The following is a 15,404-nucleotide window of genomic DNA, read 5'->3' as shown; positions in this document are numbered from 1 at the left end:
TTCCATATGAATGTGTACAGGTCTGAAATGATAGTGTAGCAAGTGTCACAAACTGAGATTTACAATTTCCCTTCTCACCGAGTGTTACCTCAATTTATGTGCCACAGTTTTTTATCTAATCCTTTCAACAGAATACCCTGTTTGGCTTGACCCTACGACGACAAAAGTTGCACTAGTTCCACATTTTCTCATACATACAATAGACCCAAGAAAGTTAGTCAAATCTTACTGATCTTGATGGTTCTACTCTTTGTGGTCCAGACCTAAGGCCTATATTACAAGCTTGTTTTCAATCAAGATTTTTTTGCACACAGTTCATGATGGGTCTCAGAATTCTAAAGTAAACTTCGTTTCAAATTGCAAACCAAGTTTCAGACTTGGCTATTAAAAACATGCTGTAATCCATGCAAAGACTTACAAGGACATTCCCATTCTGGACAGCAGCTGTCACTGTTAATCTGAACAGGCATTCCTCGAAAACCACAGTCAGGTTTCTCCCCATTCTTATGGCAGTTCTCTGAAAGGTTGTACAGCATCCATCCCATATTAATGCACACGTACTGACTGCATCTGTCTACTGGGTCAAGATACCGTGGCTGTTCCATGATAACGGGAGGGGAAAATGGAGCCATTAACATCATTGTTTTATTTCATAAACCAAAGTGCACTATTCCTGTCCAACACATTTCTTTGAGGATGAAATTAGATGTGAAAAGAAACACGCAGTCCCTTGGATGATCCAATTTTTTCTCCCACAAGGTAATTTCTGAGAGACATAAGCGTTGGCAAACAGACTTGCAAATTAAGCCCATGTTTACCTTCCAAAGACCAATCACAAAATAAACCACACAGAAATGCAAGACAAAGAGGTGAGGGAAACCACATGCTATGGCAAACAGATCTCTTCCACCTCTTTTGGTAGCAAGACCTGCCTGCTTTTCAATAAGTGCATCATCTACTTCACCCAATAGCTGTTTTTCAAAATCCAGTTAAATAACAATCCAAGCTGTAGGTATTGTGATCTGAACAACTATGCTTACAAACACTGTCTCATGATAATTGTAGATAAGAAGCATGACTGAATGTAAAGCAAGTGCCTTTTATTATAAATAAAAGTTTTAAAAAAACACCCCTTGAAGGCTAACTTGATATAGGGGAAACAGGGCAGCTAACATGCAGTGAATGTATTTGTGAAGAACCGGCTACTGAAGCAACAGATATAGCACTTTAGCATAAAAACAGAGGTGTTTAAGTGAATGTAAATGAAAGCAGGCGAAAACAATGTGTAATATAAAAGAAAAAAATGCTCTTAAAAACTTGAAAAAACAAATAAGCAGACAAAAATGCTCTTACTGTGCATTCAGAGGATGTTGCAGACACTATTGTATGCATCATTGTTCCAAATGGAGCATATTCCACTGTCTCTGTTGTCACCATTCCTATTTCTGCCTCTGATGTCTGGGTTCCTAAAGGCTCTGCAGGGGAGGGAGATGACACTGCTACTGTGACATTCTCCAGGCTGATGCCTCTTTGCTGCTCTGGTTCAGTCATCGTGTAGTAAGGTCTAATTGATTTTGGTGGAGGAACTCCAGACCAATCAGATAATGTCATATCTGTCATATCAGAAAGAGAGACTGCTTTCACTGAGACTGTACTGCTTTTACTGACAGATGAGGTCATATGAATGGGAAATAGCAGAGCCTCCTCAGTGGCTGCATACTTTGTGACATTTCCTGGTATTTCTGAGGTTGCATTTTTAAGGTCTGAAGTCTCTGTCATTTCCACTCCTGTCCAATTTGAAGTAGTCACTTCATCTATTTTGATGGGTACAGTTTTGAAGGCTTCTGGTGAAGCTTGCAAAGATGTTTGGGAGGTACCAAGAACTGGAACTGAAGTAGTAACTGTGTGAAATTCCAAACTGACAGGAGAGAGTTCAGTGATTAGTGAAGTTTTGTGAAGTGCTATTGTGCCAGCAGAAGAAAGCAGTGAAGTTACTGAAGAGCTAAGGGAGTACTTCTCAGTGTCATATACTGGAACTGATGTCTTATTCCAAAGCACAGCCGTAAATGTTGGCTCTGTTGTTGGCTCCACTGTTGACTGCAGAGAATGAGAGCTGGAAGTACTCACTAATGAAGATAATACTCTCTCATCCACTGAGGAAGTCAAAAAACGTGCAGTCTGCGAGGGCATCATAGGCATGTCAGAGACCTTCAGAGGAAGTAAAGATGCAGTACGTATTGCCAAAGTATCTGCACTTAAATTTAATGAAAGATCAGCTGAAGGAGAGGCTGTAGGATAGGAATGTTCTGTTGCAGAGGTAGCTTGTTCACTAAGTGATACAAGTGGCATTTGGATGTGAGTGGTAGCTGGTATCACAGTTGTACCAGTTGTGGGACTCATTGATGAACTTTCAGAACGAGATGTTGAAACGGAGATCTGAGGAATGGATGGTCTTGTTGTTAATTCTGTAAGTAACATGGATGGACTTGTAAAAGCAGATAAAGTGCTTGGAAACTTTGAAGAAGCAGTAAATATATCTACACTTTTCACTAACGACGATGTTGTTAATTCAGCATGTGAGTCAAACATGTGCATACTTGTTTTAGAAGTTGTTTGTGCTGTACCGGATAAAACCTTTGTAGGTGGCACTGAAGTGTTACTAGGTGAAGCCCTGGTACCAGCAGACTCTAATGAACTTACAGAAATAGTCAGCACCGGAGATAAATCTGTACGCAACACGTGTTCACTTTCTGTTGAAACTGTAGTTGTTAAAAATGATTTGGAAGTTTGGTGTACGCTTGGTGTAGAAAGTCCTATATGAAAGCTCTCCGAGATGACTGTAATATCTCCAGTTGCTCTGGGTTTTTGAGATGTGACTGTAGATACTGTATGTGTCGCACTAGAATCCAGTGAAGACCAAGTGGCAGCAGCACTTTGTGAAGCAACTGAAGATGATGTTCTACTGACTGTATCTTTAACCATAGAAAAATGTTTTCTAGTTAAGGGAGTAATTTGTTCAGAAAATGTTGGAAGTGTTTTCAGTGATAGTACAGATGTAGGCAGCAATGTTTTAGTTCCTGTTTTAGAGTCAGTTTGAATTGTCATAAAATCTGAAACTGAGGTACTAGAAAGAGGACTTGTAACAAATTCAGAAAATCTAGAAGTATATACAGGAGTTAAAGACACGGTTGTATCTGCTGACAGACCAGGTGAGGTTCTCAAAGTTGCAGTAGATGTTTGTGGTAACACTGACCTCGTAGATGACATCAGACTTGGAAGAGATGGTCTCTCTGTTAATAAAAAGTGTGAAGTTGCAGCTATTGCCTCCTGAGAATGGTTTATGGAAGGACTTTTGATTATTAATGTGCTTATAGGTATTTTAATAGTGGTGAAACCTTCCCCAACAGGTGATGTAGTTGGTGTAGCAGAAAAGGCTACAAGTTTTAGTGGTGTGGTTGATGTTGTTGTTAGAGGAAATGATGGTACAGCTGTCAATGCAGAGGGCAAAGATATAAGGAAAGCAGGACTTGTACTGTCAGATGTTATTTTTGCATTGGTAGTGGAGATCTCTGAAGTAGTTGGCAAAGCTGCTGGCGATGTAGGTTCAAGAAGCACAGGTAGCACTGCAGTGCCGTAGCTGTCTTCAAAGGCATGCTGTGGAATTTGTAATAAGTCAGGTAAAGAAGTGCTTGTATGAGATGCAGCTGCTGAATAAAGGTCAGTATGTTCTGTAGTTGCTATTCTCCCTGTTGTCATTTTGGTAGTTTGATTAATATATGTTGACTCAACTCTGTCAGTGACAAATATCAGAGATGTCTGAGGAGATGTTTCTGTTGCATTTACTACATAGGTATTTAGTAATGTTGGTGTTGTTCTCAGTGACTTTGTTCCATATGAAGATTCAGTAGGTTTCACAGGGATACCTGTTAAAAAAGGAAAAAGAAGAATACTGCCCTCCAAATGTTTTGGCACAAGGCTGGAGAAGACTAAATTCAGGTGTTCCTACTCTTCAAAGAGTGGGGCTGTAAGAGATTTGAATCAGAAAGAGCAGGAGAGTTGAAGACCCCAGAGCTGCTGTTGCCATTTTGACTGCAAAGGCCCTTGCCAACTATGTCTAATTATAATTCCTATATGTTTGTGTCAGAGGGGTGAATCAACATAGTGAATTCATGTATATGCTATTAAATTGATATTATATTCTAGAGTTTTGAAGATATCTAAGTAAAAGAAAAGACCCATAGAACTTAACAGTATTACACCTGCACAAAGGATTAAGGGTGTGTAAGTTAGAGAAAAGAGGAACTGTAAATGGTAGAGTCCATTTTGTGTACAGTTAATCAGCATTAGAACACAGGTGACTGAATGATATTGCTGGCAGCCAATTCCCATTGTATTAATGCTGCAATCTGGGAAGTTTTATGTGAGACACTTACAGTCTTCTGGGTAAACACATTTCACTGTGACTTCGTCGAGAATCATTCCTCTAGGACAATATGGTATGCATCCCTCAACCCTACAAATAAAAGGTTCAAGAAAAATGAAGTGCCAAATAATTGTTGCCATCTTTTTAAAAAGTAAGTGTTTGCAGGATTCTATATAATTTCAAACACTGGACTCCTGTGGGATTTGGTTGAAAACTAGTCCTTCTGATGATACTTGTATTCCATTAGTTAACTCTTTAAAAGGCATCTTTTGCCTAGGACAATGCAGGATACTGGCTGAAATGCCATTGCTTAGCGTAGTAAGTTGCACTACAGTAGGCCCACTGAATCCGTGGGGATTTGATGAATCAATGCTGGATGAGTTCCAGAAGCTTCCAACTTATGGAAAAGTTGAATTGAATCAAACAGGCCTACCCTAGTTGTGACTTGCTACACTAAGCAAAAGCACACAGCCAGTATTTGTTTTTTAAAAAGGTAAGATTTAGTAATGGTACTGGAATAGTTGGTAGTGGTTCCTGTTCTATGATATTCCTCACAGTCCCTCCATTATTATTAACTGAGAATCAGGCGAGGAAAGAAAACAAAAACAAAACCCTCACATTCATTTCAATCAGAGCTTGGAAATAACACATTAGATTTGATATGTTTACTTCAAAATCATTGGTTTGTGTGAACAGGAGGGCAAGTGAACTGGTAATCTAAAATATAAACATTCTGAAAGTAACAGTTTTAGCATTATGATCTTACTTTCACAGCAAAAACTGTTCGCAGAGCCAAGAAATTCCCTCATGGAAATCACTTGGGTTGATTATCTCGCTACTCTCTTAATACTTTCCACAACCAAAAAAGAGCTCATTAACTTGATGCCTGTTCTGAATTTCCACCTGGATATAAAATGTGTGACAGCCAAGAGAGCTGGATTCATTAATCCAATATATCAGGGAAGAGTGGACATCTAATTTCATTTTTAATGATACTTCTACATCAACAAGATACAAATGAAAACCGCTATCTAGAGAGAGCAGTGGAAATTAAGGAACAGGGTGGCTCTGAACAAGGATTTGGAAACTTTGTTTTTTGGGCTGTAACCCTCAGAATCTCCAAACAGCATTTCACTCATGATGCTAGAGGAACTTCTGGGAGTGTAGTTCAAAAAGTTACTTTTCCCAACTTTGCTCTGAACTCATGCTCAACCTTGACATCTGTCTTGAGTCCGGGATCCCACAACTGAGATTCCCAGTCTTCCACACACAAAAAGAATCAGTTGCTCATTCCCTCCATATGCACCCCACCAAAACAAAAACCAACAAGAGTAGTTTCAGCCCAGCAGAGACTGAGCTTTTTGATCTGGAAGGGGGATACACCTGCCAGATTATTATGAATTCATGTACTGTGAAGATACTCACGGAGGAAGAAATTTGCATGCTATCCCTTCAGGATCGTTACAAGTTTTAACACAAGGACTTGTACATGGTTCATATCTCCACTCACATATCCTCCTATAAGGTACTGCTATCTGGAGTTCTAAGAAATAATAAGAATGTTGTATTTTGTAAATGGAGGCAAACTGTTCCCAAGAGTTAATTCTGACAGGGAAAGAGAAATAGAGTATAAAGGAAAAACAAAGAAGGAGTTGATGTCCCCAGTAAACATCCCTATTTGCAAACAGGAGTCAGAATTCTACTGGGATTTTACACAGCATCAACTGCAGCCAATTAACAAGGTCTTGGTTGCCTTCCCAGCACATGACCAAATATACAACCAGACACCTTATTAACTAGCAGCAATTTGCTCCACAACCTAGGCAGTTTCACTTAGTCCAGAGTACATTCCCAGCAGGACTCTGAATATGTATTTTAAGCATTAACATGAACTCACTTCTATTGTATAGCAGATGAGGCCGCTGCATACTTTGTTCTTCCATTCTTTGTGCACTGCAGAATAAGAGTGGGAAATGAGAGGCCCTGCAGATGTTTTTGGCCTGTGATTGTCATCAACTCTGGCCCACACAGCCTGATGAATAGGGAATGTGAGAGCTGCTGTCCAACAAGATCAGAAGCACCGCACATTTCCCCTTCTTGGCATTGAATCAGGCATGGAGGATCCAAGGTCAATGATGGTTGAACAACATTGAACAATACTTCCATGGTGTATATATGTAAAATTTATTTATTTATTTATTTATTTATTTATTGGACTTATATACCGCCCCATAGCGCTACAAGCACTCTCCGGGCGGTTTACAATTTTTAATTATACAGGATACACATTATATACCTGGAAGGAGTGCAAGCTTCTCTACTTCACAGCAAGCTGTGAACATACTGAGTATTAAAGGCACAAAAAAAGATTGAGTAAAAGCAGCAGCCTGAAAAGAGAAATCTTAGCTCAGAAGCATAGAATTACTCCAGTCAGAAAGGGGAACAGATGCCTAAGAGGAAATGGAATACAAAATAGACCCATGCTTATTTTTTCCCCTACCCAATGGGTGGCTGCGAACATTCTGCTTCATGCTAACCTGATAAGTAGTAAATATGGGGTGTCCCCATTCACCCTTCCCCATACAATGTGTTACTCACCTTCTATACTGAAGCTGCTTGAATCTTTGAATTCCTCAGAATCATCATACTTTGATATTTTCACAGCAGATGGGCTGAATATGATGAAGAAGCCTTTCTTGTTATGCAGCTCAAAGGCGCTATAACCTGGCATCCAAAGACCTTGGTGATGGAAAAAAGTTGCTCTTCTTTGAAAAGATGAGCTGGTATCCCATTGCTCTAAGCCAATGCTTTCATCATCATGAACATATAGAAAGTAGTTTGGCCTTTCAGCAGATTCAATTGAAACCAGAGAGATTGCTGCTACAAATGAAGTTAATAGCAATCAGTGGTAAGAGTAAACCATCATTGCCCACCCAACCCAAAATAATGAGATGAGACACAATAATGTGGGTTAAATCTAGGGCCACAACGTTATTAACTATTTAACTTCTAGCCATCCCTTTTTACAAGGGCGTCAACCGTAGTGCTAGCAGGTCTGGAACCCTTGTCGTTCTCAATCAACTGGTCCAGACCTTTGCCCCTGGGACTTCCTACCCTGAGAGGATGCTGTTGGCCATCCACCCGGAGTACCCAGGGCTGTCATCTACCCGAGTCTCTAGACTCCAAGTACCCAACGTCCCGTCTCCCTGTTTTCTATCCTCTCAGCCAAACCTCTGTAAATGCAATTCTGAGAGCAGGGATCCCTTGCACCCTCTGGGTGCCCACTTGGAATTCACCTGAACCTATCCCGTTTAGCACTCCCCACTGTCAGGACTGTACTGCCAGTGACCTGTGTAGCTCCCATGTGCTCCCTGGGAATAAGAATGGGATGGACAAAAAACCGCCTAGAGAGCCAATTTGGTGCAGGTCAAAAACTCCCATCCAGCCCCGAAGCAACCAGCTACTCTCATGCTTACCCCGGGTGGGACGGTGGGTTGCTCGTCAGGCAGGGAAGAAGATGGAGCAGGCCACTAGGCCTGTTTTAAAAGCTGGCATTGAGCCAGGCCTGCCTGTCGCTCTCTGAGTGGGTGGGCAAAGATTCCCACCCAGGCAGCTCTGCGCCTTTGCAGAGTGTCGGAAGCTACTTGTTACATAATGATGTCCTACTGAAAGTTATTCTTTTGTATACAAAGACAAATATTTTTTTACAATACCTAAGGTTCTCTTTACATTGACTTGTGAAAATACATAAAACTTACACTGTGTTTTATCTTTGAAAAGTGGAGGAGTTAGCATAAAATTAAAATATACATTTCCACTGGTACTAATTCTTGGCAAAGGAAATATCTTCCTGCTGGTGATGTTGACTCCCATAACCGTATCATTCTGAGCATAGCTGCTGAGAATATATGGTCCTTCTCCAAGCCCTGGAGGGAGGAAATGACAATCAAATGTTGAAAAGCAAATCACTAGAAAGAAAAGAGGAAGAAGGAGGAGGAATAAAGCACTGGCAGCAATTTTGCGGCCACCCCAGAGCTTTTCCTGCACATTCCTCCTATAATATCAATCACATAGGAGCACGGTTCATCAAAGATTTCCAGCAATTTTAATTCAATTTTCCTCCTTGTTGGTTCAACCCATTTAATTGATTGTTAATGGTCACAGGTGGGGATTAGCTATTGCAGAGAACGCGTTATGAAGTGTCCTTTCATTATTTTTCTCAAGTGCTCCACTTCAGTTTCTCTTCTGCATGTGGGAGGTTCATTTTGCCAATATCCTCTCAAAAAGAAAAGGGAAGGAAAGATTAATCTGGAAGCAATTCCAAGAAGACTCTGGAAGCAATTCCAAGCTTTCCAAGATTCACCTGTATGGCATCCTGCCATCCAATTCTGTTCCCTAAAGCAGTGAAAACTTTGTATAAACCCTCCCAACAATCCTTTGTCTGTACCAGCTGTTGTTGTTCTCTTCCTGTTACTGTAATAGACTGCCAGCAATTCTCTGAATTCTGGTTTACCTGCAGAGTCCAACACCTGCCACTTGTTCATCTTTGGGCCACGGTTCAGACTTGAGTACTGTGCTTGAGACTTCAACAATCTCAAAATGCTGTTAAGACTGAACAGTGCCATCCAACAGTTATCTTGTTTCTTCTCTCAGATTGCAGCTTATCTTGAGTATACTTGCATCACTAGTTACTAGTGATGCATATTAGAAGCTTACCAAGAACCCTGTTTTGCATCCCACCAGGGGATGGAGGGTGAACAGGGGAGGTTGCTCCTTCATTTGGAGCATGAAGCTCCTTTCCTATCTGCTACTGTGGTTCATCCTAGCTATTGGGATTGCTTAGGTGGGTGGCCAGACTGAGGGCAGTAGGATTTTTATTATCATTTTTTTTATTTATGGTATGAAAGCAATTGGGGCATCCATTTGGGAGGCAACTTGATCTACATGCCTATTCCTTGCCCTGTGGGTGAGGGGGTTCCCTTAAGAGGTGTCCAAGGTGTCAAGGAAACAAAATGGCTGACTGATATGTAAACTCTTACACTCCATTCCATGGTTTTAACCTAGCTGGAGGCAGGGAAATGATGTTCATCAGTTGGCTGGCAGACAAATCTATTGCCTATGCTGTGCCAAGTAACTTCAGCTGTAACAATAAATTTCTGGTAATTTTGCACGTTGACTAATGCATTGGTGTGTTTTTGTCTCCCTCCATACAGTACTTTGCTGCACTTTTACTGATAGAACAGCAAAAGAGAGACTTGGGGAAAATTTTAAATTTTCCTTTTGCACAAAATATTAAAACCATTTTTATTCACTCCAAATTTATGCTCTAGTCATGTAAGTTAGAGCTTTACTTTAAACCTGCATGAAGTAATCACAATTGTACTTCTTGTATAAGAACAATCAGTCAATGTGTTGGATATGCACACAATACAGAATTATTTATTTTAGAAACACAGATGCTACATACCTTGGTTGTAATAATCACAGTCATAAGCTGAAAGGTGAAATAAGTATAGAACATAATTCAATTAGATAATTTGCAACAGTCAATCACTCAGAGGCAATTAAATAATTTACTCATTTAAGAAACCCTTACAGACCTTGACTGTTCCATTACTAGTAAAAAGACACGCTGAGATTTTCAAAATCTAATGTTTATCGCAGATTTACACCAAGATTGGCCTTTCTTAGAATTGTAGAATGAAACAGAAAACAAACTTTTTAACCATTTACTGATTAAAGTTCTGATAACATAAGTACGCCCATGGAAGGGTGGTGATGTTATCAGCAGGGGATGATTTTGGGGAATTAAACTATTGCTACTTCTGTCCCATGGCTCCCATGATTTGTTTGTAATTGCTTTCATTGTGTGGAAGCCATGGGAGCTACAGAACAGGAAAGTCTTTAATTGCCAGAAATTTGTTGCTGGCAGTAATGTCAAATTGATTTTATATATATATATAATTAAAGAACTAATCTTATTATCCTGTGGCTTCCATATGAAAAAAAAAAGATTACACAGGAGCTGTGGAAGTCATAGGCAGAAATAAGAAATGCTCAATATTCATAAATTGTCCCTTGCTTACAATGACGTCAGCCTTCCACAGTCATAGTTATAGGATTTTGGCCACTGATTCTTTTTCAGAGCTGCAAGTTCTAATATGAAGACCAGTTAACAAATTAGGAATATTAAAATATAAATATAAATATAAAAAACACCACAATGTAAATTATGATTTGATAGATAGAGGGTTAGATAGGCAAAGTCTCTCAAATATGGTACAAGTTTTAACATATGGTCCATTAATAGAAGTATATATGTGTGTGTGTGCGAGCACACACAGACATTATTTCCATTCTATTATTTAAAGGTGTCATATGGTTGCTCAGCAGCATTAGGCAAACAGATTTCAACCTCCATAATTAGAAATCAAAAAGTGTGGAATAATCTACATTCTTTATATAGTTGAGTTTTGTGGCACAGCGAATATGATACATACGGCAGAGGGAAGGAGATCTCCAGTAAATCACTGCACCCTGCTGGCAGCATTTGTGTGCATAAGCTGCAATAGTGGTACACAGACATTCACAATCTCCACCAAGATGGCAATTGCATGTGTCAGTATGGCAGTTTTTGACAAATGATGTCACATCGATCTGAAAAATATTAAAGAAAATTAAGATGTATGAAAAAAATGAGAGTGCTTGTTGGAGTGACTTCAAAATACAGAATTCAGCAGACAGCAACCTTCAGGGAGATGAGGGGGGGGGTGTTTTTATACAAAATGTATGCCAGAAATTACTTTTTAAAATGTTATTACATTTATATCCTGCCTGTCCATTTTAAAAAATGGTAGTAAAAGTGGCTAACATCAGTAAAATAAGAGTAAAGACAACAGAAACATAGAACAGTTTAAAAATTAAAAGGGTGTGAAGAAATATAAATAGCCACTTCCAGCTACAACCCAGCTAAGATATTGAAAGTCTCAAGAAAAATGTATTTGGCTGCCCATAAAAAGATTATAGGCATGTTCAGGACTTAAATTGAAGATATGAGGGAAGCAGTAAAAGGCAAGAAGCTTTTAAAAAAAAACCAACAACAGTCAAAGTATTCGCGAAGGCTTTCACGACTGGGATCTAATGGTTGTTGTGGGTTTTTCGGGCTCTTTGGCCGTGTTCTGAAGGTTGTTCTTCCTAATGTTTCACCAGTCTCTGTGGCCAACATCTTCAGAGATTTTCAAGAGGGAATTGCTAGAAGTATAAAATATGTGTGTGCTTGAATAAATCAGGAATGGAAGACCAGTCAGTGCAACATAAGATCTTAAACAAAGGTTGAAAAGGGTACCAGAGAAATACAAAGAGACTGCAAACAAGCTACTCTTTACATCAGTCCACACTGCCAAGGATACAATCACATGTGAAATATTATTTTCAGGTGGAGGGCTGTGTTTAATAGAAGTGACTTTTTTTAGAATTAAGCAACTCTATTATGCTGCATCACATCAACTGGAGTCGCAAATGTTTTCACTTGCATATGTGGCTGAATATCCTGCAGTTGACCTACTCAGAGGTTATGACCTGCTCATCTATGCATTTTTAATGCATAGAATTCACATTTTTTTACTATTCCCAATACTGCACTGATATACATTTACAACATAACCAAACTATTACTATTTTCTCTCATTATACATAGATGCTGCCACCTATTGGAATAGCCAGCCATGCTCCAAAAACTAGCCTGTCATTTTTAGACCACAATTAATCTCAGATGCTTATTGTCATCCTAGCATAATTCAAAAGCATTAATTTATTTCATCTAAAATATTTTTATCTCACCTTTCTTCTTACCCAAGCTGGCTTACATCATTAAAGTACAATATTTAAAAGCTAAAAACAGTTAAATATACAGATATTAAAATGAATCAAACAAATACAATACTAAAAAGGGTAAACAAAATCAACACTGAAAACAGATTCAAAACAACAAGGCACAATCCCTCACAGAAGTCAGTCACTAAGGGAAAACCTGTCAGAAGATAAAGGTCTTCATTTTCATCAGCGCAGCAATAAAAATAAAATAATATAAAATGCAAATTAAAATAACAAGTGGATGGCTGAAAAAATATTACAACTCAAGAAAGAGAATCAAAAATGGAAAAAGAAAGGTGCCATCAAACACAGAGAATTGCAAAACAACAATTTAAAAAAATCTGGAAGTAGAAAAATAAATGGTAGTTCAAACAATGTAAAGAATTAGAAAACCTAGAGAGGGCAAAGATCAGGGAAGTAGCAGGGGTATTATTTTCAAAACCCAGAACCAATGCCCACTACTGATAGACACTACTAATTCTCTGATACTTGATATCAAAGGTAAAATCGCAATATGGATTGAATATATTGAAAATAACTAAGCAATAGTATTTATTATACCAAATACTAATGTGAAGATTCAGAAATCCAAAATGCAGTATGGCTAACCAAAAAAGGCAAAGCACCTGGATTCAATTCTGGTTTTTTTTTCCCTGAAGTATTTCAGCTAATAGAAAATCAGGATTAAGATATTTCCATTAATCTTTCCATCAGATTGACAGAACATCATTCTTGAAATGCAGTTGATGTAGACCTTTATTACACCACTCAGAAAGGTGAAAGCTTATACCCATTACAGAGCACTAAATTTAATGAGCCACTTGCTTAAGATTTTCTTAAAGACAATACATGGCAGAATTTACAAGAAGTGTCAAAAAAGGCTTAAGATGTGTGTTTCAATTTCAGAGAAGAATTTGGAACTATAAAACACTATTCTGCTTAGATGTTCTTGGAGAGAAATGCCATTACATTAATGTGGATATTTACATTTATTATATTGACTTCAAGATAGCCTTTGACAAAATATAACATAGAAAACTCATGGAATTGTTGGCAAGCAAAAGTTGTATAACTGGAACCTAACTTACTGTATTTGGAGCAAGTAATTGTAGATATTCAAGCCAGATTCAGAAAAGGAAGAGGCACTATAGGCCATTTTAGGGGGGGGAAATCAACATGTACTTTATATTTTATAGTAAAGCATTTGACTGTGTGAATCATGGATCATTTAAAAAGAAACGGGTGTATCACAATATTTAATTGTCCTGATGCATAATATATCCTCTGGACAAAAGACTGTTTCAGGACTATCAAGAAACAGAAAGGTTTCCAGTTCATAAGGGTGTCAAAGAAAATTTATCTGCTGTCAGTCTACATACAAAAAATCATGTGGAAAGATGGATTAAATTCAGATGAAGAGGAATCAATATTAGTAGAAGCATCATCAATGGTTTTAGATATGCAGATGATACCCTAATGACTGGCAGAAAATAGCAGTGTTGTCAAATACTATGGCAATGATCAAGGTTAAGAAAGAAAAGGCAAAATAAGATGGCAATTAAACATTTAAAAGACAAAAATAACGACTATAGAGGAATTACACAATCTTAATGTTGACAGTAAAGACATTCAAATTGTGAAAGATTTTGTATACCTTGGTCCAATCATCAATCCAGATGGAGAGCGCACCCAAGAAATCAGAAGAAAGCTGAAACTTTGAAGTGCAGCAATTAAGGAATGAGCAAAGATCCTTAAGTGTAAGGGGTGTCACTGGAACCAAGGCCAAGATCATCCACAACTAGTATATCCGTACTGTATGGGCAGTAAAGGAAGCAGGCAGGAAAAAAAGAGATTCATGGTCTTGGAAGAGAGCTTTGTAGGCATTATGACCACTAGTAAAACAACCAAAGGGGTCTTACATAAATCAAGCCTGAATTTTCTCTAGAAGCAAAAATTATGAAATTTAGACTATTGTATTTTGGCTACGTAACAAGAAGACAAAACTCACTGAAAAAGACAATGAAGCTGAGAAAATGTGAAGGCAGCAGGAAAAGAGGAAGACCTGCTATGAGATGAATTGACTCCATAAAGGAAGCGACAATCTTGCATTTACAAGAGCTGAGCTGGACTGTTAATGACAGGACATTTTGGAGGCCACTCATTCATAGTACAGTGGGGTCTTGACTTGAGAACTTAATCCGTATTGGAAGGCGGTTCTCAAGTCAAAAAGTCTGTAAGTGAAGTCTCCATTGACCTACAGTGCATTGAAAACCGATTAATCCCGTAACAGGCCGTTTTTGTTCCATTTTGGTTTTTTTCTGGTCTGTAAGTCAAATCTCAGTCTGCAAGTCAAACCTAAATTTTGCGGCCAGAGAAGTCTGTAACTCAAAAAGTCTGTAAGTCAAGCCGTCTGTGAGTCAAGGGTCCACTGTATTGCCATAAGCTGGATATGAGTTAATGGCACATCAGAACAACAAAAAGCTAAAAGCAAGTTCATTTTGGAAAGCGGTGACTAAGCCAGCCTTGCGGGTTTACAAAGCCAAGTTTAAAATGAATACTGTGCTTAAGTCTTGAAAAACCAGACAAAGTAAGTTAACTTGTATATCCCCAGAAGTGAGAAAAGCCCATGCTGGGACACACAGACATTGAAAATAGTTAGAAATTTTCCTCTTCAAAATCGCATACTATCAGATGGTTTATGAAGCATTCACTTACCACATTTCGACAAGGGGCAAAAACATCGCTGTATAAAATTGAGCATTCCTTTTTGGCATAAGGAAACTTGCTCTGATGGACTTCACATGGCTTCACGGTTTCATTGGGACTTGAGCACTGATTTATACAACAACAAATACAATAATTGTTAGTTACTATGTTTAAGTGTACATTGGGCTTTTTCTGCAAAGCAAATGCCACTGAAAATGCCCACCAACATATCCAGAGATGTAATATTTTTGTTTTGTTTTCTCCTAACCTTGTGTCTCTTACTTTCTTTATAACCAAAAACACTGATCTGCCAAGGGCTTTATTTATTGTTTTGTTTTTTTAAAAACAAACTCAGGTTCTTGCTCCTTTTTGGTATGACAACTGAATGTTTCATTTACCACAC

The 15,404-nt window shown here is 38.5% G+C and overlaps 1 protein-coding gene across 1 annotated transcript in view; it reads right to left on the bottom strand.

Moving 5' to 3' along the window:
• OTOGL (otogelin like) overlaps window positions 1-15,404 on the bottom strand; it is a 102,394-nt gene that overhangs the window by 35,620 nt on the left and 51,370 nt on the right. The window contains exons 29-37 of the mRNA XM_078376806.1: window positions 15,011-15,127; window positions 10,924-11,080; window positions 9,891-9,917; window positions 8,182-8,349; window positions 7,022-7,300; window positions 5,849-5,966; window positions 4,434-4,513; window positions 1,354-3,923; window positions 419-596 (exon numbers count right to left, since the gene is read on the bottom strand). Coding sequence (XP_078232932.1) covers window positions 419-596; window positions 1,354-3,923; window positions 4,434-4,513; window positions 5,849-5,966; window positions 7,022-7,300; window positions 8,182-8,349; window positions 9,891-9,917; window positions 10,924-11,080; window positions 15,011-15,127 — 3,694 coding nt within the window. The remainder of the gene's footprint in view (window positions 1-418; window positions 597-1,353; window positions 3,924-4,433; window positions 4,514-5,848; window positions 5,967-7,021; window positions 7,301-8,181; window positions 8,350-9,890; window positions 9,918-10,923; window positions 11,081-15,010; window positions 15,128-15,404) is intronic.

The sequence above is a fragment of the Pogona vitticeps genome, chromosome 5 (genome assembly GCF_051106095.1).
Source record: "Pogona vitticeps strain Pit_001003342236 chromosome 5, PviZW2.1, whole genome shotgun sequence".
NCBI lineage: Eukaryota > Metazoa > Chordata > Lepidosauria > Squamata > Agamidae > Pogona > Pogona vitticeps.
Note: the sequence above shows the minus strand (reverse complement) of the source record. Positions and strands in the feature narration are given on the sequence as shown.